This window comes from Malus sylvestris, chromosome 9, assembly GCF_916048215.2.
Source record: "Malus sylvestris chromosome 9, drMalSylv7.2, whole genome shotgun sequence".
NCBI lineage: Eukaryota > Viridiplantae > Streptophyta > Magnoliopsida > Rosales > Rosaceae > Malus > Malus sylvestris.
The window spans coordinates 5,801,394-5,825,248 of NC_062268.1; the positions used below are offsets into that span (position 1 = coordinate 5,801,394).

At 37.3% G+C, this 23,855-nt stretch overlaps 1 protein-coding gene and 1 long non-coding RNA gene across 2 annotated transcripts; one reads left to right on the forward strand and one right to left on the reverse strand.

The window, feature by feature from the left end:
- Window positions 1-836: 836 nt before the first annotated feature.
- LOC126583064 (AP2/ERF and B3 domain-containing transcription repressor RAV2-like) lies at window positions 837-11,821 on the forward strand. The gene is made up of 2 exons (XM_050247363.1): window positions 837-854; window positions 10,421-11,821. Exon 2 carries the CDS (start codon window positions 10,669-10,671, stop codon window positions 11,602-11,604), a length of 936 nt encoding a protein of 311 aa, XP_050103320.1. The 5' UTR covers window positions 837-854; window positions 10,421-10,668; the 3' UTR covers window positions 11,605-11,821.
- An 8,615-nt stretch (window positions 11,822-20,436) lies between these two features.
- On the reverse strand, window positions 20,437-21,793 carry LOC126634356 (uncharacterized). The gene is made up of 2 exons (XR_007627306.1): window positions 21,066-21,793; window positions 20,437-20,950 (listed from the first exon to the last, which is right to left on the reverse strand). It is a non-coding gene; the product is annotated as an uncharacterized LOC126634356 (long non-coding RNA).
- Window positions 21,794-23,855: the final 2,062 nt, after the last annotated feature.

Genomic DNA, 23,855 nt, shown 5'->3' on the forward strand with positions numbered 1-23,855 from the left:
CATCAAACCAATTGTCGCGTCTCCTTTACAAGAAATTGTAGCATTACTCATTATTTTAAGTTCTTTTATCGCTGAAGGCTTATAAAATAAACCAAATTGAGCTAATTTTCTACTCGATGCACAACCACTCAATTCGAAGACAATATCAATTTAGGCGCAATCTCTCATCCAGCATATCTACTACCAATACTTAGTAGTGGCCTGTTAAACAAACAATCATTTGACCTACTTCCATCCAAGGCTAAGGAGATTTTAGGGGTAAACACATATATATTTATTTTATATAACTGAAGCTTGTTAACTATAATATTATTTAACAATGCACAATATTCTGCAACAATCTTCTGTTTGTTGCAGTTTTATTAGATTAAGAATGTGATTGTGTAAATCCTAGTAGATCTAGGAATATCTCTTATATTCCTATTAGGAGTTGATTACCTATTAAGAGTTGTAATCCTAAAAGGGTAAGGATTTTACATATCCTTCTACTATAATAAAGGCACAATGGGGTGAAATAGAACACACCCACAATTACACATCTCTCTCTTCTTTCTCTATGCCGCACCCTTTCGCTTTCTAGCTTCCATAATTGTTCAATAAATTATGTCTACAACACGTTATCAGCACGCTCTTGACGCTGCGCTAAAGAGAGTTTGATTTTCAATCAGGGGAGTATTACATTTTAATCATCTTTTTATGATTAATTTATTATTTTATTGAATTGATCTATATGATATTGATTCAATTTAATTTTACTTTGTTGAACATCACACAACGCATTAGAGATGCAATTCCGGCTTTCCGAGAAGGATCTTCTACAAATTCAAAGGCTTTTGTTGTTTTTTGCCAATCAGGTACGCTTAAAATAAAGGAAGATATTTGAAACGACCATGAAGCAAGAAAACATTCTCCATGATGCATGAACCCCCTATATTTATATTTTCCTTTACATATATATATATATATATATATATATATATATATATATATATATTGTTTCATGGATTACGCAATTATATTTGCTATGTGGAATATGTGAGTCAAAGTATATTCATAAATTAGAAGCAAGTCTAGGGTTTGTAAAACCCTAACAATTTCGAAGAAATAAAAGGGGGAAATTGGACACCACAACACCACCACCGTTGGCAAACTCGTTGGCTTAAAGCCCAACTGACCATCACGGTAACCATGCCTCGGCTTGGGGTCAATCTCGATAGGGCCTGAAGCCCTGCGCCCACCAAAGTCATTCTAGCTCGACTGCTAGCAAGCCTTTGTGATTGCTGGGACTTCTTGTTGCCCCGGCCCGCAGCCATTCCACCAGCCCAGTTGGCTAGGTCCTTTCCCACAACCCATGCCTTAGTTAGCCAGCCCACAGGGTTGGGCTTAGTCCTCGCGTGCACAAACCTGCAGGCTAGCACTTCAATGGGCGTGACCCTGCCCTCATTCGGCCCAAACCAGAAACCCAGCTGCAATTGTGGTTTCTCTTATACCCATAGGCCTCTGGGCCTACCTCTGTTGCTGGGCTCATGTCATTTGGCCCGTGGCCTGAAGCCACTCCATGAGCTGCTATTGCAACCATACCCGTGCCCTTTGCTCACGGCACCCAGCCCAATTTTTGGGCTATGGTATTTTTGACCCAACGCTATTATTTTAGCAATATTTTGCTTCTACGATCGACCTTGTTTAGTCCCAGTCTATTGAATTAATTAAAAGTGACATCCAGTCCATTAATCTGATAATAAATCCAAAATTATTGACCTAAAATCACTTTTGGACATTAACGATTCAATAATTTAGTGCCTTAGAAACTCGAAGTTTTCATAAAACAATACATTCATGAAAACCCGACGTTTTTCATGAAAACCATGTCTTAGAACTCAAATGTTCTAACTTTGATGCTTATCGATGATTCATTCACATAGCACCAATCATAATCTTGTTCCCTCCAAATTCAATGGATTGTCGAACCGTCACAAGTTAGATTTCCCTTATTTGGACGTTTCTAATATAAACCACTTTATGTGGGGTACAAGACATTGCCTGAAGCACACCATGATTACGTCCATGAATGAGTACAATTCTGAAGTTTATAAATCCAATCGAATTTTGACTAGAGAATACTTTTCTCGTCCTTTCATGTTTCTAACTCACTCCTAAAGTAGCAGTGTAGAAAGCGGAAGTCTACCAAATTCTTCAATCTGATTACTACCACAAACGTGAGAGAATGACATAGACTCAGTTCGACTGAAGTCTACCGAATGGCTCGACCCAATTCGATCACAGCCTACTGAACAATGGTGCCCTACTTCAGCGGAGGTGCACCAAACGGTGCTGCTCTACTTCGCCAAAGACTTACCAAACAGACCTTTCCAGCTTCGGCAAGAACTTACCGAATCCATTTCAGGGTCTATCTCTCTCACGATCCAATTTCGAGTTTGTTTTTACAACATATAGTAGAATCAGGGCATGCCAAGGTGTGACATCATGCTTGGAGCATGATCCTTAACACCTAAGACCTAAAAACTTCAAGAATAGGGGAAAATATTCTCGAACCTTAACCCTGCAGAATGTACTTTTGTCTTGATAGAATAGATCATTGGTTATGCACCTGTTCGTGCCCTTACCAATGTCGTTGATGGGTACCATTCTCGTAGCCAATCTGTGAGACTAATTTTGCTCCACCAAACATTGGTGGAAAAGCAGAATTTTGACATGGATGACCTTGGTGGCCAAATCCCTTTAGTAAACCATTTACTTTATGAACATTTTTTTCATGTTCTTAGATTCAAGTTTGGTGTATGTTTTACTTATGGATAATCTTATTGATATTGTCCTCGAATACGAGTTAATTGAATCATGTTTCTTGTATACATGTGATCAAATTCAATTTGTGATTAGGTAGGAATGTGGGAAAGTTAGTTTTTTTTATGAATGCGATACTACGCACACTAACTTTACACCAAAATCACATCTCTAACAAGAACTTCAGCTCTATCCAACCTAATTAAGAGTATTGGCACGCTCCTCGTTATACGAATGGTACCGAATTACCATTTAAGAGACCTTAAATTCTCCATGACGTTGAATTCTAAGGATATTTGAGAACACTGATCATAAATGAAACCACCGAAGAAAATAGAGTGAAATATCTTTGCACCACCTCCAAAAATGAGCATGCAGCTTTAATTTGGGGCCAGTAGGTTGTCTTCCAACTGGGAACACATCACATGTGGTTAGCCTAGAGCCTAGTGATTGAGCTGTTTACTTGTTTTGGCATAACCATTTGGGACACTTAGGTCAAACAATGATGCTACAATGCATCTCCTTACCCTAAGTAAGGATCTTGTGTCTACAAGCACACTTTGCCAAGCCTGCTCATTAAGGAAATTGATTTTCTATATCATTCCTAGCAAAGATACGAAATCACCCCATTTTCACCATGGATTCAAGGGAATATATGTGGTCTAATCCAACCAAAATGCAGACCATATAAATACTTATGGTTTTGGTTCATGAATTGACAAACTGGTCACATGTTTGTCCACACACATTGTTGCTAAACCTCCAAGCCGATTAAGGGTTCACCACCCTACTTATCCCATAAAGTCTGGGAGACTGGATATGCTGGAGGGTTTATATCGATGGTTTTCAATAAAGTATAACATGTATTTTGGGTTTATAATTGAACATCAAATTCTCATGTTCATCCTAAATAGCTTCGTCTAGCGATCATAAAGCGCAATTTAAATGATCACCCGAATTTTGGTAAACGTACCAAGTTTTCGGTTTTTGCCTAGGGCTATGCAATCTTGTACACAGTTATGTTGGTCCACCTTAAGGCCCATTGCCACCCAACTTATATGACGTTACAATTGGTTACTATGTATGAACTTGACGTTTTTCGTATTTATGCATTTGGGTGTGCATTCCATGTGCCAAGTTGTGTCGCTGCAACATACCAACATGGGTCCTTAAAGAAGGATGTGAATCTTTGTCGATCATGATTCTCCTTCACACAAGCTCTCTTAGAGCCCTTACACATAATCTCTTTACTGCTCATTTGTGGGTTGTCATTTTAAGGAAACAGTCTTTCCGCCATTAGGGGGAGATAAGAACGTCAACATTCTTGTAGAATGGCGTGAAGTTGCGTGGACATTGCCCACTTGTCTCATTTCTATCCCTATACTGCACAAGTGTGATAAGCAAGTATGATGAATTCTAGCTTTCATAATGTTGCTTCAGACGCATTCCCCTGATCTAGCTAAAGTGACGAGATCATATACCAGCTGCAAACATGCCTGCAAAGATAGACATACTTAACGGAAGTCGAGTCAATATTTTTGGAGGGTGTGCCGCCTCTATTGGACAGTTTAGATGCCCTTGTTGGACAGTCTGGTACACTAGCGGATAGCCAATCAATCTGTCTTAGCTTGGAGCATGACATATCACTCAGTTCGTAGGATTCACTTCCCTAGAAAAAAAAGACACGGCATAACAATGAATCTAAAAGCAATCGTTGTCTCAAATCATTTCCATCTTATGAGATTAATCCGGATTACTCCCGAGACTTGAAGTTCTTGGTCCAGTATATTAGTTTGGATGAGCCAAATGGAATTGATCTCGTAAATGAAAAGCGATGATATTGAACCGTGTTCTGTTGATTAAGTGACAACGTAGAACTGATTGGATAACCGAAATTACAATCTAGGTTAAATTCCTTACCAAAGTGTGTTTTGGACCTATCGTTCCTACACTGCCCAAGGTAACCCTGTTATGTTACAAGTGGGAAATGAAGCATTATGAAATGAATGAAATAATGCGATATGATGCACGCCTTACGGAACAAGGTTTCTCTCAAACATCTTGTGATTGATAGCAGCATTATGAAACGTGGTTAGTGTTTTCTCCATGGGGATATAGATACAGAGATTGACATTTAAGTTCCCGAAGAATTACATGGACTGGTTCAAATAGTTCCAAAACCACAGAACACCCTATTAACTTGTTTGAGGCATTCACTTACAATCCGATGGATGTGGTATACCCGTCTAAGTGATTATTTGATCAGTCATGGATATGAATTATGCCCTTGCGTGTTAAACTATGAAGTCTTATTCCAAATTGCTAGAATTACAGTTTATGTCGTTGACATACATCTCACTAAGACTATGGAAGAGCTTAAGAAAACTGTCTCGCACCTGAAGATGGAATTTGAGATAAAGGATATTAGGAAAACTCATTTATGCCTTAACCTGAAGTTCAAGCGTTGTTTTGACGGTACCTTAGTCTACCAGCCGAACTACACCTCGAATGTGTTACCTTTGAGTATACCTATGATCTTCCATATGTTATATGCAAATGAGACCCTTGAAGAGGTTATGGAATCCGAAATTCCATATCTAAAGGTCAACTTTGCGTTTTGTTGTACTTAGCTAATTGTATTAGACAGGATATCTCATTCGCTCTTGATCTATTGGTAATGATGCAGCACTGCGCCTACATGTAACTACTGAATTGGTATTAAAGACGTACCCTGAAGGTTCTACGAATTTGGGTAAATCAAATCCCAATGCATCTTGAGTGGATCCAACCTCCATGATCTTCATAATGATGATTGCCTTGTTTGTTATGCTGACTGGTTACTTATCAGACACGCACAAGGCAAAATCCTCGAATGGTTATATCTTTACTGTTAGGGATATCGTAATATCTTGGAGGTCCACGATATGACCTTAGTTGTGAAATCTTCGAATCGTTCCAAGACTCACCTCACTTCATTACGCCACAAGCGAGACATGGGTAGGAGTTATTGTTGAGCATATTCAAAGTACTTGTTGTTTTCATCCATCATTGAGTCCCAACGACGATCCATGAAGACTATGCCGCATGTATCCACCTGACCAACACATGATACATCAACAAAGTCAATGCCAAGACATATTGCGTCTACATCAACATCAACAAAGCACCAAGACATTAAAGTCATGCAAGCCAATCCCAGACAAACTTGCCGACCTCTACACGACGTCACTGCCGTAGTTAATCTTTCAGAAGTTTGTCTGAAGAATTGGTATGCCTAACTATTCATATGCAATGGTTGCAGTTCTCATTTAGAAGCTATGTCAAACTTATGAGGAGTATCCAGAAGTATACTCACCTGATCTTAATGTATTTTTTTTTTCGTACGCTTAGGTGCATTTTTTCCACTGGGTTTTTGCTACCTAACTAGGTTTTAATGAGGCACCCATCCTAAGCTGATCATACCCTTATGAGCTCTTCTACTTGCATCCAGAAGACATATAGTTCTGACTTAATACAACCTCTCACTTTTCTCCTTAGCTTATGAGTTTTTCTCCCACCTTGGGTTTTACCATAGCGAGGTTTTGTGAGTTTTACTTTTTATGCATTCTTCCGTTGATTTGAGGATCGCATTCGCTCATTGCTCCGACGACTTCATCAACTATACTTGCTTTATCACTGAAGACTTCATGTGCGATTTTGTTACACCACACCCCCCCCCCCAATTATATGTATAATTTCGTTTTCCCCAAAAATTAATGGAATTAACTATTAAACCCTTAGCTTTTCACCCCAATCAGGATCTGAAAATGGGTTTGTCTACATCCTCAAACTGCCACGTGGTAGCACCCCAACACTCATCACTTTTCACTCTCTTTCTCTCTCCCCCACCCTGTGACCTTCTTCTAAGTCAACTTAGTCAAAGGCAGGGCAATTGCTGAGAAACCTTGAATAAATTTTCGATAATAGCCAGTCAGACCTAGAAAACTCCTCACTTCCGTAACATTGTTAGATCTCACATCGCCCAGGGGAGTGATCCTCTATGCATTAAATGTACATGCCCACCTCCAAATAGAACGAGGCCTTTTGGGAGCTCATTGGCTTCGAGTTCCGTAGGGACTCCGAAGTTAAGCGAGAATGGGCCAGAGCAATTCCCAGGATGGGTGACCCACTGGAAGTTCTGCTTGTGTGAGTTCCCAGAAAAAAATCATGAGGGTATGGTCGGGACCCAAAGTGGACAATATCGTGCTACAATGGAAGCGAAGCATGGGAAGTGGTGGAGCCCGGGTCGAGATGTGACACATTTACTTGAGTATTTACACACTCATAGGGTAGTGTTGCAGTCCTATTAAATTAGGAATGTGATTGTGTAAATCCTAGTAGATCTAGGAATATCTCTTATATTCCTATTAAGAGTTGATTACCTATTAAGAGTTGTAATTCTAAAAGGGTAAGGATTTTACCTATCCTACTACTATAAATAAGGGCACAATGAGGTGAAATATAACACAGCCACAATTACACATCTCCCTCTTACCTCTCTATGCCGAACCCTCTCTTTATGGCCTCCATAATTGTTCAGTAAATTATGTCTACAACACTTTTATACATTTACAAGTAATGGTGGGATGGTAGGAATCAAATTTGGAACCTCGAGTTTAAAAGTAAATGTTCTTAGCCTCTTATTAAAATTAAAACTTTTTTTATACATAATAATATATATTTACACAAGGAGTGAGAGAATAAATTGGATGCAAACCGTTATTACCGAAATTCAAACAAGTGAAGATGAATACCACTAAATTGTAGTACTAAGTGGCTGCCAAAATTAAACCTTACATGCTCACCATCTGGCTTTTTCGATTTGAAGATTTTCAATTTTTTTATATGAAGATATATTTACACTAAGGGGGTAGAAGAAAATTTTGGATCAATTTATTTATGACATCCAAACCTAAAATCTGTCACTAATATCACTACACTATAATATTAACTGATGTAAAATTCACCTTTTAGGTACATATACACGTATTTGGAGACTTTGGATCTACTGGGCAATCAAAAGTATTTATTATTCCGTAGCTACTGTTGCAGTCCTATTAGAATAGGATTGTGATTGTGTAAATCCTAATATATATTGAAATATCTCTTATATTCCTATTAGGAGTTGATTACCTATTAAATGTTGTAATCCTAAAGGGAAAGGTTTTTACCTATCTTACTACTATAAATAAAGGCACAATGGGGTGGAATAGAACACACCCACAATCACACATCTCTCTCTTTCTCTCTATGTGCCGCACCCCCTCTCTCTCTATGGCCTCCTTAATTGTTCAGTAAATTATGTCTACAACAACTACTAATTTATTTTAGGGGCATTTATCTCTTACATGACAGCCTGAATGGTTTTGCGAATCCAATTTAGGTCCTCCCTTAAAACTCAATGTCATGTGATATTAAGGTACTTTTACCACTATCATTATTTACCATATTTTCACCTGAAAATTTCAATTCAATCATCAATTAATCTTTAAAAGTAGGAATTACACTTCCACATATTAAATGAGCAATACTCAAATCAAATTTCAAAATGATGGAGCTATATAACCGTTCACAGCAAGGGTACATATAGATGATATATAGTTACACATATTTACATATACGGACATCCGGTATACAAAAATACATAGGTATAGATATATAGATAGACAGATGAATATTGAAACCATATAGGTACATATATATATATATATATATATATATATATATATATATATATAATATATAAATATATATATAGGGGCATAAATATATGTCCATAAATAGGGAAAGAAATTCACATAAAAATGCACAAGTGCACAATATAAAAAATATAAGAGGAAGCAACTATTGGCATGAATTCTGGCTTTTGGTATGAATATTTGAAGAAAGATGGATTTGAATTGAACAAGTTATTCTTCTTCTCAAAATCTTAGCCACGATATCATTTGATACCTCTAACATTATAAGAGTAAAAGCTCGTATTATATGGAAACCTAGTATGTTTATTAGGACCTATATATGAACTTGTAAAATGCACACGTTAATTAAAAATCAGTTTAATAAAATGCAAAAGAAAACAAACTTAAAAAGTCAATAATAATCAGCTAATTTTTAATACATACGATATTATCTATACTAAGAGTGGGGAATAGATTAAGTCTCACATTGGGCTAGCCATAATAATTTGGTTCGAAATCGCTTTTGACGATAATCGAACTTAAAACCTCTCACTTATAAGAGAAGATGAATATCAATAGACCGTAGTACTAAGTGAAGAGCTAATTTTTACTAAAACAATCAAATTCAATATTCAATCTTATATTGTTAAGAATCAGTCCCACATTGATGGGAGTAAAGACCTTGCATGAGCTTAGAAATAGTTGGGCTACTCCTCATATTGTCAATTGGTTTTATGTGGAAGCTCAACCTTCTTTATGGTATCAGAGCCAAGTTGTCCCGCATGTGAGTCAAACGGCCACAAACGCTTCATGTCACCCCCTTGTGTTGTTCAGTGTTAGACTTAAAAATTCGTCACACGTGAGGAAGCGTGTTGAGAATGAGTCTCACATTGGTGGAAGGGACCTTGCATGAGCTTATAAGTATTTGAGCTACTCATCATATTGTCAATTGGTTTTATGATGGAACCTCAAGTTTCTTCATATACACCCTATTTTAATTAGATGCACATTTTATTAAGGATCACAATCTAATTATGCACTTTATTTCAGCTGGGTTCATAGAAAACAAAGTTAACAGTAATTCCTCTAACTGAAGCTTGTAGAAAAGATGCAGACGCGATACAGCCAAGCTGGAATAACATGCCAAAGTGTTGGGCAAAGGATATGTTAGTGAATTTCACAAAGGACACATCCAGCCTCTGAAATTTCAACTACTCCTCTAACGAAAATGACTTAAATAGAATAAGTCAATTGGCGTCTGATTTAATAGTGTATGTATAGTTCTTTTTTCACATAATGACAATGCATTATTAGATCTAAATAGGACATAAACAGTGAACTCCTTCTGGTAAAATTCCCCCTTCCCACATTTAACACACACGATTATTAGAAGGAGGTGAGAAGAAGGAATTCTAATTTCTAGAAGCAGTCTTTTCCTTTTTATTTCGTTTTAGATCGTATCAGGTAAGGCATATATAACAGGAAAGTTTCAATAAAGTAATGTAAAATTCTTTGTGAAACCATCCCACTTGCTAAAGTCGGTTTTACTATTAATACATAGTCTTACGACCAATATTTTTAGGGATGTGTTATCTACACATCTCTTTTTATTTCATACTCACTTTTTTAATTTGTAGCCGTCTGATCGATTGAATTAAAGAAGATCAAAGAGCAAAAATTAATAAAAAGTGTGCTAGAAGTAAAAATGAATGTGTGAATTGCACACATCTATTTTTAACATCACCCACTTCTATAATTATATAAATTAGAACGGCGATTGGTCCTGCCTACCTTCAACCTTTTGAACCAAATTTACAGAAAAAGACTCTGGTTCTAGTTCTCCACTTCTTGCGAATCCAAATACAAACCCTAAAAACAGTGTTTCATTTTCATCTTTGTAGGTCAGTTTGCGAGAATCTCAATTCTGAAGAAATACGAACTAATCAAACTATAGAGTGTGGAAGTCCGACCAATTATTCGCATCATCTTCTTCCCGCAGGTCAAATTACGCTAGAAATAGAGTTTGATTCTCGTTCTCTCTTCTTCCGGTCCCAATACCCTAGTTAGAAAACCTTCACTGCATATTCTCCACTCATTTTACTCTATTTTTTTGTGTGCATTATATAAATTCAGTAAGATTAATTAACTAATGGATTTGATGAGTTGCTGGAATAGAAGCACAAGGGACTACTCAACAGTGATTGGAGCAAAGGCTGCCAGTTCAAACAAGTTGCCTTCTTCTAGCTACAAAGGAGTAGTGCCCCAGTCAAATGGCAGATGGGGAGCTCAAATATACGAGAAGAGTCATCGTGTGTGGTTGGGAACCTTCGATGATGAAGAAGAAGCTGCTAAAACCTACAACATTGCTTCGCTAAAGTTCCGGGGTCTTGATGCCATCACAAATTTCAGTCCGAACCAAATGACACCCTACGAACGTGATGTCACTGAGGCTCTTTTCTTGGAGTCCCATTCCAAGGCTGAGATTGTTGACATGCTTCGAAAACATTCTTATGCCAACGAGCTCGAGATGTACAAGCATAAGTTGTACAATGGTGGTGCCCTAGGCCTTGATGCCGGCGGAAAGCGTATGAAGTGTCACCTTGATTTAATGGACACATGTAGTAGCGAGAGGGAGCTGCTTTTCGAGAAAGTGGCAACACCAAGCGATGTAGGGAGATTGAACCGCATGGTTATACCAAAACAACATGCCGAGAAGCATTTTCAGGTTCATCTGAGTGTAGGGTTTGGTAAGGGGGTGTTGTTGAAATTTGAGGATGAGTTGGGTAATGTGTGGAGGTTTGGGTATTGTTATTGGAGTAGTAGTCAGAGCTATGTGTTGAGCAAAGGGTGGATTCGCTTTGTGAAGGAGAAGAAGCTGAAAGCTGGTGATGTTGTGAGGTTTGAGAGATCAGTAGGGGAGGATAAGAAGCTGTTCATTGACTGTAGACCAAGAAACGTCGATGTGTCGGGGATCAGGGAGATGCATGGTAGGGTTGGTCAGCCTTTAGGGACGGCTCAAGATGATGGAATGGTGAGATTGTTCGGAGTTAACATACAACCTTCTACCTGGCCTCGGTACCAGTAGTGGAGTGTCTTGCTACTTTCAAACAGAAAAGGAAAATTTGAGCAAAAGGCAAGGGAGAAAGATCGTGGAAACATGTGTAGTTGTTATATATACTTTTAAATTGTTGCAAAAATACCAAAAAGAGTCATTTGAAGTGACTTAGTGAGACATGATAAATTTAGAAAAATCCTATGAAAGAAAGTTTATTTCTGAGTCACATTTAATAAAATAAGGAAGTAATGTACTCTGCTCAAAGATGAATTCTATTAGCATTTTAGGAACTGTTGCTTCAATCAAGATTTCAAATCTTCTCTTATAAGCAATGTTTATTTTGTGCACCATAACGATGTGATTGTTTGGCCTCATTTACAATCACTTGACTAGATGGATTATTTCTTAGTCTAGTCCCGTGTTTGTTCTATGTTGGGATTACAATTAATGAGACTAAAGGGAACTTGCATGGACAAACCTCTTCGTTAGGAGATCTTAGCGAAACCCCCTAAAAACCATGGTACTGGTTAGACCTCCTCCTTTCGTTTGCTCTCTACTCTCCTGCTCTCATTGCTTGCTTTCTGTACTCAATCCAACGAAATCACACCACCAGACTACCACACTCTCTCCCTCTCTCCTCGTCCTGCTCGATTGCCATGGTGCCTCTCTAGGTAAGCAAATCCAAATTGGCATTCACACAAAGCTCGACGCTGACGCCGATCTGCGCGTTCGTGCTCGACCACACCATCTGCAACACCAACGCCTGCTCTGATCGGTAAATCTTTTATCTAGTTGGAGTTCATCGACTTGTACCCAGTTCCTGAATTTGAAAAGGAAAGGAAAAAGAAACGGAATGAGTAGAAACAAATGGAGAATCTTTGATCCAAAAAAAAGGAAAAAGAAAGGAACAAGAAGCATTTGGAAAGGATAAGAATGAGGGGGAGAGAAATTAAAAAATGACAAAAAAATATTTAGATTTCAAAAATAATTTAGTTCGTGACTTAATCTGACAATGTATCAAACGCTCCATTATTCTTATACTAGTTAGTCTATGTCAAGCCAATCCAACTTAGTTAATCCAATCTGAGATAGTCCGATGAAACAAATGCATCCTAAGTTTATGACTAACTATGCACATGAGTAAACTGTCATTTGACCCTCTAAACTATTGCTGATAAGCCATGATTTTTCAAATATCTCAAACAACCTTTCCAGCTCAAGTCTGTTGCAACAACTTTGTCGAATATACTCTAGGAAGAGTTGGGATTTATCTCCAACTCTTCAACTTGTAATTATTTATATTATCTCATGTATATTTCAGTTTTGTATAACAGGAGATAAGACTCCTTGTAACTAACTTATGTAAATCATCATTTATAAATACAATGCTTAATACCTTACTCAGACTTAACTGAGTTGAGCATCAGCAACTCTTTAGCCATCGAACTTTATAGTGAATACTTCTCTTTTATGGTAAATTAACCCCTTGAACTATTTTAAATCAATCAATTAACCCTTTGCCATCAGATTTGAAAAAATTCATCTACTTTTAAGTTAGTTTTGAGGGTAAGTTCGTTTTTTATCTGTTATTTCATTTATCCCTTCTCCCCTAAATCATTTCCCACCAGTTTTTCCCCAATTCACAATTTAAATATGAAAGAAAACTTGAATCTTCCTAAATACATAATAGAACAATAACAAAGAACGATTTTATTAACTTTTAATGTGGCATTATGAAATCATCAACCAACTGCACAAAATAAATAGCCATTTACTAAAGTTCTAGGTAGTGCATACAAACACACATTTAGCGCTGCCAATTGCTAAAGTTGAAGGCATTGCTTACAAAACATAATTATCTGCCATTTTCTAAAGTTCAAGGCAGCGATCACAAAAGTCATCCAGCATTTAACATACTGTAGACAAATTATTAGTTAAATTTATGGCCTCCACATCCTTGCTCTCGGAGCAGTAAGCTTGACCGTTTGGCATATCCTTGCTATCAATGACTTGGTTTGTGACCCTTCTGAACCGCCTTCACTTGCAATAGGATTGTGGGGTCCCTGTGAAACTACTTCATTTGCAATTGCATTCAAAGTTGCTTGCCTTGTAACTTGCCCCACATGACCCCCTCTGCTTGCCAAACGTCCTGTGTGTTTAAGGTTAATTCAAATCAAGAAATCATTCCAGCCGTCTATTTCATCTTTATATAGAAAGCCAAGGCACAATGAATAGTGTTTTTTATGTCACAAGCTTCACTAAAAATAATTGAACAAAAATGCCCCTCAAACAAAAAACGTCAAAAGCAACCCAAAATAATGCATCAAATGTGGTAGGTGTATTCTCGTCATTTTAACAATGTTTTTTTAATAATTAATTTTTTTTTGTACAGTTTTTTTTATTTATTATAATTAGTACCTCACAATAGGTTAGCAATAATGTGATTCAATCAGTTGTTCATTAAATATTATTTTCTTTATTTTTAAACATGTTCAAAACATTTTAAGATGCGTGTAATGCCAGTTATAAAACAAGGTCTTTCGCACGCAGATAATAATATAATTAAATTAGTTGTCAAATGATTAATTTTTTTTTTTAACAAATGATATTATCTACATTAAGGGGGAGGGGGTGGACTTAGCCTCACAATGAGTTAGCAATAATATGATTCAATCAATTGTTTATTATATATTATTTTCTTTATTCTTAATATAAATTCAATAAAAACCGATTTTATTATGTGGATTAAGCTGCTTTAATTGGTTTATGAGGAGTTTCTTCTAGCATGACGTAAGATTATTCATTTACTTCAAATATTTTGACTTTCCTTTTGTCAATTTATGCATAAAAATACATTTAAAACGTGTAAGTCGTGCGTAACATGCCGTGATTCAAAAAATGGTTTCTGCACGCGCATGAGAACGTGCTTGAAGGCTAGTATGAAATTATATGAACAAATCATGTGTATTTACAGATTGCCTAGCGTTTCTACTATGCAACACTTTATTTTGTTGGATTTTCTTCGATTTGGTCGTACAAGCTACTACTAATTTGTTTCTACTTGGTAGTATTAGAATATGTTTAAACAATTTTTGTTCAGCTGGAAATGATATGGACATGTGTTCAATGTATTTGGTCTTGGAATGGTCTATTTACTTATTTTTGTTCTTCTGGGTAAAGATTATAAAGTTGTGGTCTTCTAGGCAATTATAGTTGTCATGTCCCTTTATGCAAACCTACCCACAAATAATCTAACCTTATATGTCAAAATGGTTCACCTGTTATAGTCTTTTGGCCAATTTTGTTTCTCTATTTTTAATTTGGCCAATTTAATTCTCAAGTTTATTTCCATTAGCCAAATTATTATAAATTTATTCATAAAATTTAAAAAAAAATATTTAATCTCCTCCCAACTCCACCACCTCCCTAAAGTTCTCTCCTCTCCCAATTTTCTTCCCCAACACTCTTTTTAATGTCACAATCTTAAGAATTTTTTAGATTGGAAGTTTTATCTATTATATGTGTCTCGAGGTGGACCTAGAGACGCGTTTGTCTAGTTGCAAGCATGTGTGGCTAGGGTTGAGGTTTGGATCAAGGACAAGGCGGATGGCAAGATGGGTTTGTTTAAATTTTTTATTTTATTTTATTTTATCTTGGAATTATATTTCTTTCTATTTAATTGGAAAAAAAATTCTATAATGGTTGTAATATTAACAGAGATTAAATGAAATATCCTTAATTGACTAACGGAGGCAAACACCATAATTAAATTATCCAAATTGAAAACATGCAGAGTAAATTAGCCAAATAACTAACACATAGACCATTTTGACATATAAGCCAATAATCTAATGAGTTTCCAAGGGTATTATATTTTTCTTTGCGCCTGGAACCGGGAGTTCACTAACGATCTACTCAATCGGCCCAAACAACCTATTTGTTATAAAAGGAACAGAGAGTGCATTAAAAACCATACGGTGCCGGGGTTCTAAACACAGACCCTACGCGACCACTGTCGTGCATTGCAATCAAGGGTACTTCTGTTATTTCAACCAGCGCATTTTCACATTTTCATCTACATTTCGTTTAGATGATGAAATTTTAAATTATTAAAGAATTTTAAATTAAAAAAAATTTGAAATGATTGAATTTTATTTTTTAAAACTTGTGAATATTCTTTTTTTTAGTTAACTTAAAAAAGATGAAATTTAATGTGGGTATCGAGTCGTTAATATGTAGATGAGAGATAGTAGTTAAGAAATATGCTAGTAGTGGTGGTGGAGATGACAGCAAATTAGTGATGATGGTGGGTGGTGACGACAATGGTGATGATGGTAGGTAGTGGAATCGGCACATGATGGCTATGATGGTGGGGTGGTGCTGGTCCCAAATTCTCACTCATTGAAATTAGGAAATGACAACTATTTATATTAAATTTAAACTTGGAAATTTGAGGTTTTAAATTCTAAATTTTTTTTTTCATGCGAAAATTTTAAATTCAATTTTTTTTTAATCCAGACGAGGGAATTGATGCACGTAAATTTATAAATTCTCGCTTTTGTACAAATTTTAAGTTAATTCCCTTATCCAAATGTAGTGTGTGACATCCCGTTCCGAGATTTAATGTATTTTATTCCATGTAGCAATGAAATTTCTAAAATGTTCCTGAGATGCCACGTAAGCCTTCCACATGAATCTCAATTTTCCTTTCACTTTTCCACTCTTATTTTACTATTTCTACATAATACTTATTTTTACAAACACGTAGCCTCAAACATAATTCAATTCAGAATTATAACAAATATGTTACGTTCGATATTGTGTAAAAATACATGAACAAAGAATTTTCTGGTTATGCAGCGTGCACCACTGCATGTGTTCTTTTTGGAACAGGAAATCAGTCTTCGTGCAATGTAAAAACTTACATGAGTTGATTGATTTGATTAAAGAAAAACAAGTTAGTTTTAATTAATATTTATTAGATTTGAGTGTGTGAGTGGGACCTTGTGCAGAATGAAAGCTTGCACTTATTCTGATGAAAATTCAGAGCATGCAAGTGCGATTAAAATAATAGTTTTGATAGATTTTAAAATATAAAAAAACAAAAATTAAAAAATTAAAAAATTTTGAGTTTTATCAAAAATGATAAAATAAAAGGTAAAATAAATAATATCAAGATTAATTTTTTAATATAAAAATATAATTTTTTGTTAAAATATATAGTATTGAAAATTTTTCGTTAAAATTTCATTTTAAAATCCTAATCCTGTCATTCAATCCATTAGAGACATCATACTTCTCATCACCTTTTTTTCCTTTTTCCCTCACTTAGCCGCCTCTCTCTCTCTCTCTTTTCTCTTACTCTTTTTCTTTTTCTTTTTAGCCGATTCTCTTTTCTCTCTCTCTCTTTTCTCTTACTCTCTTTCTTTTTCTTTTTAGCCATTTCTCTTTTATCTGTCTCTCTTTTCTCTTACTCTCTTTTTCTTTTTAGCCGTTTCTCTTTTCTCTCTCTCTCTCTCTCTCTTTTTAGGGCTGGGTTCAGTTTGAAATGGTTTGGTTTTTTGCCAAAACAGAAACTGAACCGAAATTTCGATTCAATTCAGTTTGGTTCAATTTTTTTCGGTTTTGATTTTTTTGGGTTCGGTTTTGATTTATTTTCGGTTTTTTCCATGATTTTTTTTAATCTAAAAGAAATCTGCAACGATTAAGCAGTGAAGATGCACAAACTTCTGCATCAAATGAAAACGAACTGGGATGATCGGCCATGGATCTAACATTATTGGGTGTCGGTGCGACTTTCTTGTTGTGGATCCGAGAGCTCTCGCAGAGAAAAAGCATGCATGTGTTAAATCTTTGATTTTTCCATGAAAATAAACCCAATAAAACTAAAATAGCAGCCATAAGAGATTTTTACCTTGGGGGTTTATTTTTAGTCCCAAACCTCTTGTCAGCCATGGCAACACTTATGCATCTGTTGCCAAATTGGAAGATTATAATATGCAAAACCCTAACAAAATAATTAAAAGAAAAACCCATTTTAATTCAAAAAATCACAATATAAATCATATTCGTTTTGATTCGAAAATTACCTGTGCGAGATCGAAAAACCAGAATTAGAATCTCTCAATTCGGAGGGGTTCCGATTCGAAAGGGGGGAGGGAAATCATGGTTTGGAAGAAGGAATCCGTGAGGAGGACATGAGAAGACTGGAGAGAGTGATTTAGAGGAAGAAAGGAATGGGAGAGAGAGAGAGAGATTGAGGAAGCAAAAGCAGAGACTCATGAAGGAAACAGCGGAAGGGAGAGAGAGAGTTTGGGAAAAGGTGAAAAACTGAAATGGGAGTGTGAGTGACGGCTAAGGTTTGTAACTTAAGAAATTTTATGAAGCGTTAAATATTAGAAACCTATAAATAAATTACCGGTACAACTATAATAACACAAAGCTTACAGTCAAGTTGGCTTGAAGCAACTACCCAACCTTGACGCTAACATGTTTTTTATTATTTATATATGATTTTTTTTTTTGGTTCAGTTCGGTTTCCAGATCTCAAAAATCGAAATCGAACTGACCAGGTTCGGTTTGGTTCAATTTTGGCAGTTTCAGTTCGATTTTTTTTTTGTTCGGTTTTTTTTCGACTTCGGTGCGGTTTTCAGTTTTTTGAACACACCCCTATCTCTCTCTTTTCCAGCTCTCTCTCTCCTCACCCTCCTCTTAGCAACCCTCCAAAACACCACCACACCACTCCTAAAAAATTCACAAACTCACCCAAAAGCTTCATAATGATCTCTACAACTCATCCAAAACCTTGCGGCCGTGGTTAGCTTGGAAAAAATATACATTTTTTGTTATGTATCTCGACAGAACCGACAAATCAAACCACTTCTATCTCAGTAAGCTTTAACGATCTTCTCAAGGTTTTCTTCAAGTTATAACAAGGTTTCATGCATGCAAGGGCGGATGTATTGAGGGCAGGGGGATCAGCTGACCCCCGAACTTCAGTGAATGTTCAGGGATAATTTGAGTGCTGACCCTCCGAACTTTGACGAATGTCCATAGATGACTTGGGTGCTGCCCCTTTAAAGGTTGGAGTTGCCCATCATATATGCCCTTCAACTGCTTGATAAAATGCATTAGAGAGGTGTTGCCCCTTTACAGTATAGTCCTAATATTATTTACCTTTAACTTGTTTGTTGGTTGTGATTCAATTGTAGGCGGAAAAAAAGAACCAAGTAAAAAACTATCCAAAAATGCAAAGTAAATGAAATGGTGATCTTATAGAATAACAAAACATCATCATTCTTGGACAAATATATTAATGGGATGCAATGATATCAAACATTGTTAGTGTGTTCAAGATAAGTGTGTTTCTTTGTTAAGCATTCATATGGGAGCAGCCTTGGAACATATTAGTTACCCATGCAAATGAGGCATTAACAGGTGTGCAGTATGTAACATCTTACATCGACCAACGGAAAGGGGGTGATGTGCCTTATATGTACATGCTCACCTCCATATAGCACGAAGCCTTTTGGGAACTCACTAGCTTCGGATTCCATCGGAACTCCGAAGTTAAGCAAGTTCGGGCGAGAGCATTCTCATGATGGGTGACCCACTGGGAAGTTCTTGTATGAGTTCCCAGAAACAAAACCGTGAAGGCGTGGCCAGGGCCCAAAGCGGACAATATCGTGCTACGGCGGAGCCAGTCTGGGATGTGACAGAATGGTATCAGAGCCACTCGCCGTGTGGTGCGAGTGTGTCGACGAGGACGTCGGGCCCCTAAGGGGTGGATTGTAACATCCCATATCGACCAACGAAGAGGGGTGATGTGCCTTATATGTACATGCCCAACTCCATATAGCACGAGGCCTTTTGGAAACTTACTGGCTTCGGATTCCATCGAAACTCCGAAGTTAAGCGAATTCGGGCTAAAGCAATCCTAGGATGCGTGACCCACTGGAAAGTTGCTCGTGAGTTCCCAGAAACCAAACCGTGAGGGAATGGTAAGCCCAAAGCAGACAATATCCTGCTACGGCGGAGCCGGTCTGGGATGTGACATAGTATGTCATCCCAAATGACTTCATGCCTACCAACACTCGATGAAATAACGATATGCAAAATATTTTTGTTTAAAAAAATTTGTATGGTGCGCACACTATTCTTACTGACCTCTCTAATATTATTTCTTGGATCCGCCACTGCATGCATGTGTTGGTGAACGCATAGACGTTTTCCTAACCCACCATGTTTTTTGGCGAGTTGTAGGTTTTTCCAAGCTAAACCCAACAAAAACTTCTTGTTGTGGTTGAGTTTGAAGGTGTACGACAACTTCCTACTACCCCTAGGCCATGGGTTTGAGCTTGCATGCCTAAATCCACTTCGAAACAGACGAAAACGGTGAACTCAAAATCGAGCCGTCACTTTCAAGCCATTTTCCGATGACCTCCGACCAACTTTTGGCCTTTCTTATGGAGTAAAACAAAAATCGTTATTTGTTCTACACATACAAATGTTATTCATACCATGTTTTTATACCATATTTTTTACCATCTTAGATGACATCTAATGTGGACAGCCACATCATTTGAAAAATTTGCAAAACCCAAGGAAATAAAGGAGAAAGACTCCTCGTATATCACAATCATAATTTCATTAACTAGTTTTTCCTAATTATTAGTTTATTAAATAATGAACTAAAATTAAAAATCTAATTAATTCAAATGATGTGGTTGTCCACATTAAATGCCACCTAAGATGGTATGAAAATGTGGTATAAAAATATTGTATGAATAACATTACTCTTCAACTTACACAATTTTTTTTCTAAAAATAATCTTTAGGGAAAAAACGATTTCAATTATGAGATTTGTAGGAATGTCAAAATTATTGAAACACGAAATTTCACAAAATAACTAAAGAAAAGAAAGCTGACAACTTGAGGATAATGTTAATTTAGGTGAAATTCCAAAACAAAACCAAACCACATAATTGGATTCTAATTAACTTTGTTTACTGCTAAAACCATGATTATAAACCCTGACACCGCAAACACCCCCCCCCCCCAAAACAAGCTTCGCTAGCTTCTTGGCCTCATTGCCCTCCGCCTCCCTCTGCGGCATGCTCCGCTCCTCCCTGTTGCCTGTAATCCCTCTCGATTCTCCCCACGAATGCCGCCTCATACTCTCTCAAACACCTTATCTTCGCCTCGATTTCTCCACCGCCTCTCTCCGCTTCCTTCCCTTCACCGACTCCAGCTGCTGCTTTAGCCTACTCAGCCGCCACATTGCCTCATTCTTCTACTGCATCCAGCTCTACCTCCCGTCATCCACCTCCTTACACAGCTGAATCAGAGTGCCCATTTGATGAAAACGGGTCGGGTCTGGGTCGAGATCAGAGGGAGACAACGTCAGGCTCACTGAACAGAAATTGTTTGTTCTTTTGCCTCTGAGACTACAACTTGATATGATTTTCCTTAAATACCTCCCACGACTTACCGAGGTGCTTGGGGTGTGACCAGGGAGCTTGGCAACGATCTTTTTCAACTTGTTGCCATGCTTGGCCTGGCGGGAGACGACGAGGGTTTGCTCTTCCGAGGTCAACCTTTCTTCAGGCTCGGCTCTAGATAGTTCTTCCATCGCTCCAGGCAGGACTTTGGGTCATGGAAGAGGAGCTTCCCCATCCACTGGGAGGTAAGGGTCCACTCTTTTGACCCATCGCATCAAGGCGTCTTCTTCTGGTTGCCAGCACTGTCGTTCCTTCATTTCATCGCCATTTCTTCCGCCGGAATTAAGAGCGATCGCAACCGCTGATGGATGAGAGACTGATTCCAATTCTAATCCAACGAACCCAATTCGATTCAACTTCTTGTTCTTACTATATAGTACGTACCCAGTGCACAAGGCTCCCGCTTTACGCAGGGTCTGGGAGAGGTGAATGTCGGCTAGTATTACCCCCATTTATGGAGAGGCTGCTCCCAAATCTCGAACCCGAGACCTACCGCTCATGGGCGAAGGCACTTGCCATCGCACTTGAGAAATTATTAAGGATGGATTGAATATGGGGTATCTTTCTTTGTAATTTGTAGATGGGGGTGGCTAGTGGAAGCGCGGGGAATGAGCGTGGAGGGTGGTAACATCAGTGAAAGGTGAAACGATGGTAGTGGCTGGTTTTAGGGCGCATTGGAAAGATGGTGAAGGACTTGCCCAGATGGGATTAAGCCATCTCCAACCGAATGCTGGTCAGATGGCTCGTTTTAACCTTCTGGTCATTCAAGATATTAATATTTTAATTAACAGTACATGACCATATTTGCCTCCATCTCTAATCGAGGGCCATATGGCTCGTTTTAACCCTGTCACAAAAAACCGTCTCCAACCGAGGGTCATGGGGTCAAACATAATTTATTATTTAAAAACTACAACTTAAATTCAAATCCAATGGCTTAAGAAGTTATAGGAAAAAAATAGAATTTAAAAAAATATATGAAACAAATTTTGTAAAATAGAAGTTATAGGAAGTTATAGAAAAAAAATAGAAGTTATAGGAAATAAATTGTGTAAAAAAAAATAATAATAAAAATAAAACTGTAAAAAATAAAAAAAAATAATCAAAAAGCATGTGCCTTGATGTGGCACTTCTGCTTTTCTTTAGTGCAATGATAACATCCCCTTCTCATGTGTTATTAGACAGGGAAAATGTAACAACCTATTCCTAATTTTACGGTTTTATATTTTAAAGTGTAAATTTATGAAAATGCCTTTTGAGGCGAAATCGTAGACTTTCATTAACCCTCATATTGGGAAACGTATAACCTATTCTATTAGTGTATCCTCGTAGTACTCGTTGTTACGAACGCGTAGGCACAAACATGTTAAATTTGGAGCTATAACGAAAACTTTACGAATTTCGAAACGTTGCGGTCAATAATCTTACATTCGTAGATATTTTCCCGTTTTGTATTTTATAATTTTATTTTGTGAGCCACTTGGGCCCACATATTTGTCTGATGTCCCCTATTCCCCTCCCTCGTTTTCTGGATATTCTTCCCTCCCTCTCTTTTTATATTTTCAATTACTACAAACTTTCTCTCTCTCTCTCTCTTAACTCTCACCTCTCTTCCCTCATACCTCTCTTGTCACGCCGCAATCCTGACATACGTCCAAGATCAACATGTGACGCCATCACATTCCTGTTTATCTGTCATGTCTTGCCTTCGAGACAACACCCAAAACATAATCAATGATTTAACCACGCAGTCATTTTCTTTTATTTCATGGTTGCATCTAACATTTGCGTTAGACTGCCTACGTACCCTAAAAAGGGATGAAGCCATTCGTAGTTCACCATTTACTAAACTCAGACATTTATCCCAATGCGTTCTAACAAGAAGGCATAGCATTCCTCAATCAATTATTGGGACTTGACAAGCATGAATTACTAGATTCAGGGCTACATAACAAACCCACAAGACATTCAAGATTTCGATTCCATCCATCATATAAATCACCATGTTTTCAACATGATACGAGATCCACAACATGTAAGATATCAAAGAACCAACAAAGCACATTATTATTCTCAAGCCACATTGATCAACTAATCTAATCATAATAATAACAATCATATCGAACGTCATTCCACAATCACATCAATTAATCAATTCCATGAATCAAAGATGCACGATATTAACATCTAACTACGTTAATCAATCAATGAAATAACACATCATTTCACGAATTCAATTAAAGTACTCTACATAATTCCCTACTTGGATTATAAGTAATAACATGATAAATCTAATTTATATTCACAAGGTCTACTGTGGTTAATCCTTATTCACTCAAATCTAGGGTTCCAGACTAACTTTATGGAAATGAGCAAAAGCAAGGGTTCCGGACCACTCGACGGAATCCAACTAAAACATGGCACCTACCGAAATGTTCCAAGTACAACTAATCCTCATCACCCCTAGTATGCGCATGGTCCCTAATTGCGGATATACCAAGCAAAACTATAGGCATAATCCAAACGTGCAGGCAGTGATCACCCATCGCGGATATTTCAAGCATGATCACCCCTGAAATATGTATGGTCCCCCATCGCAGATATACCAAGCATGACCACATCCTAACTCTAGGTAATGATCACTCATCGTGGATATACCAAGCATGATCACTTCTAGAATGCGTATGGTCCCCCATTGCGGATAAACCAAGCAGAACTATATGCATAGTCTAATAACGTAGGCAGTGATCACTCATCGCAGATATACCAAGCATGATCAC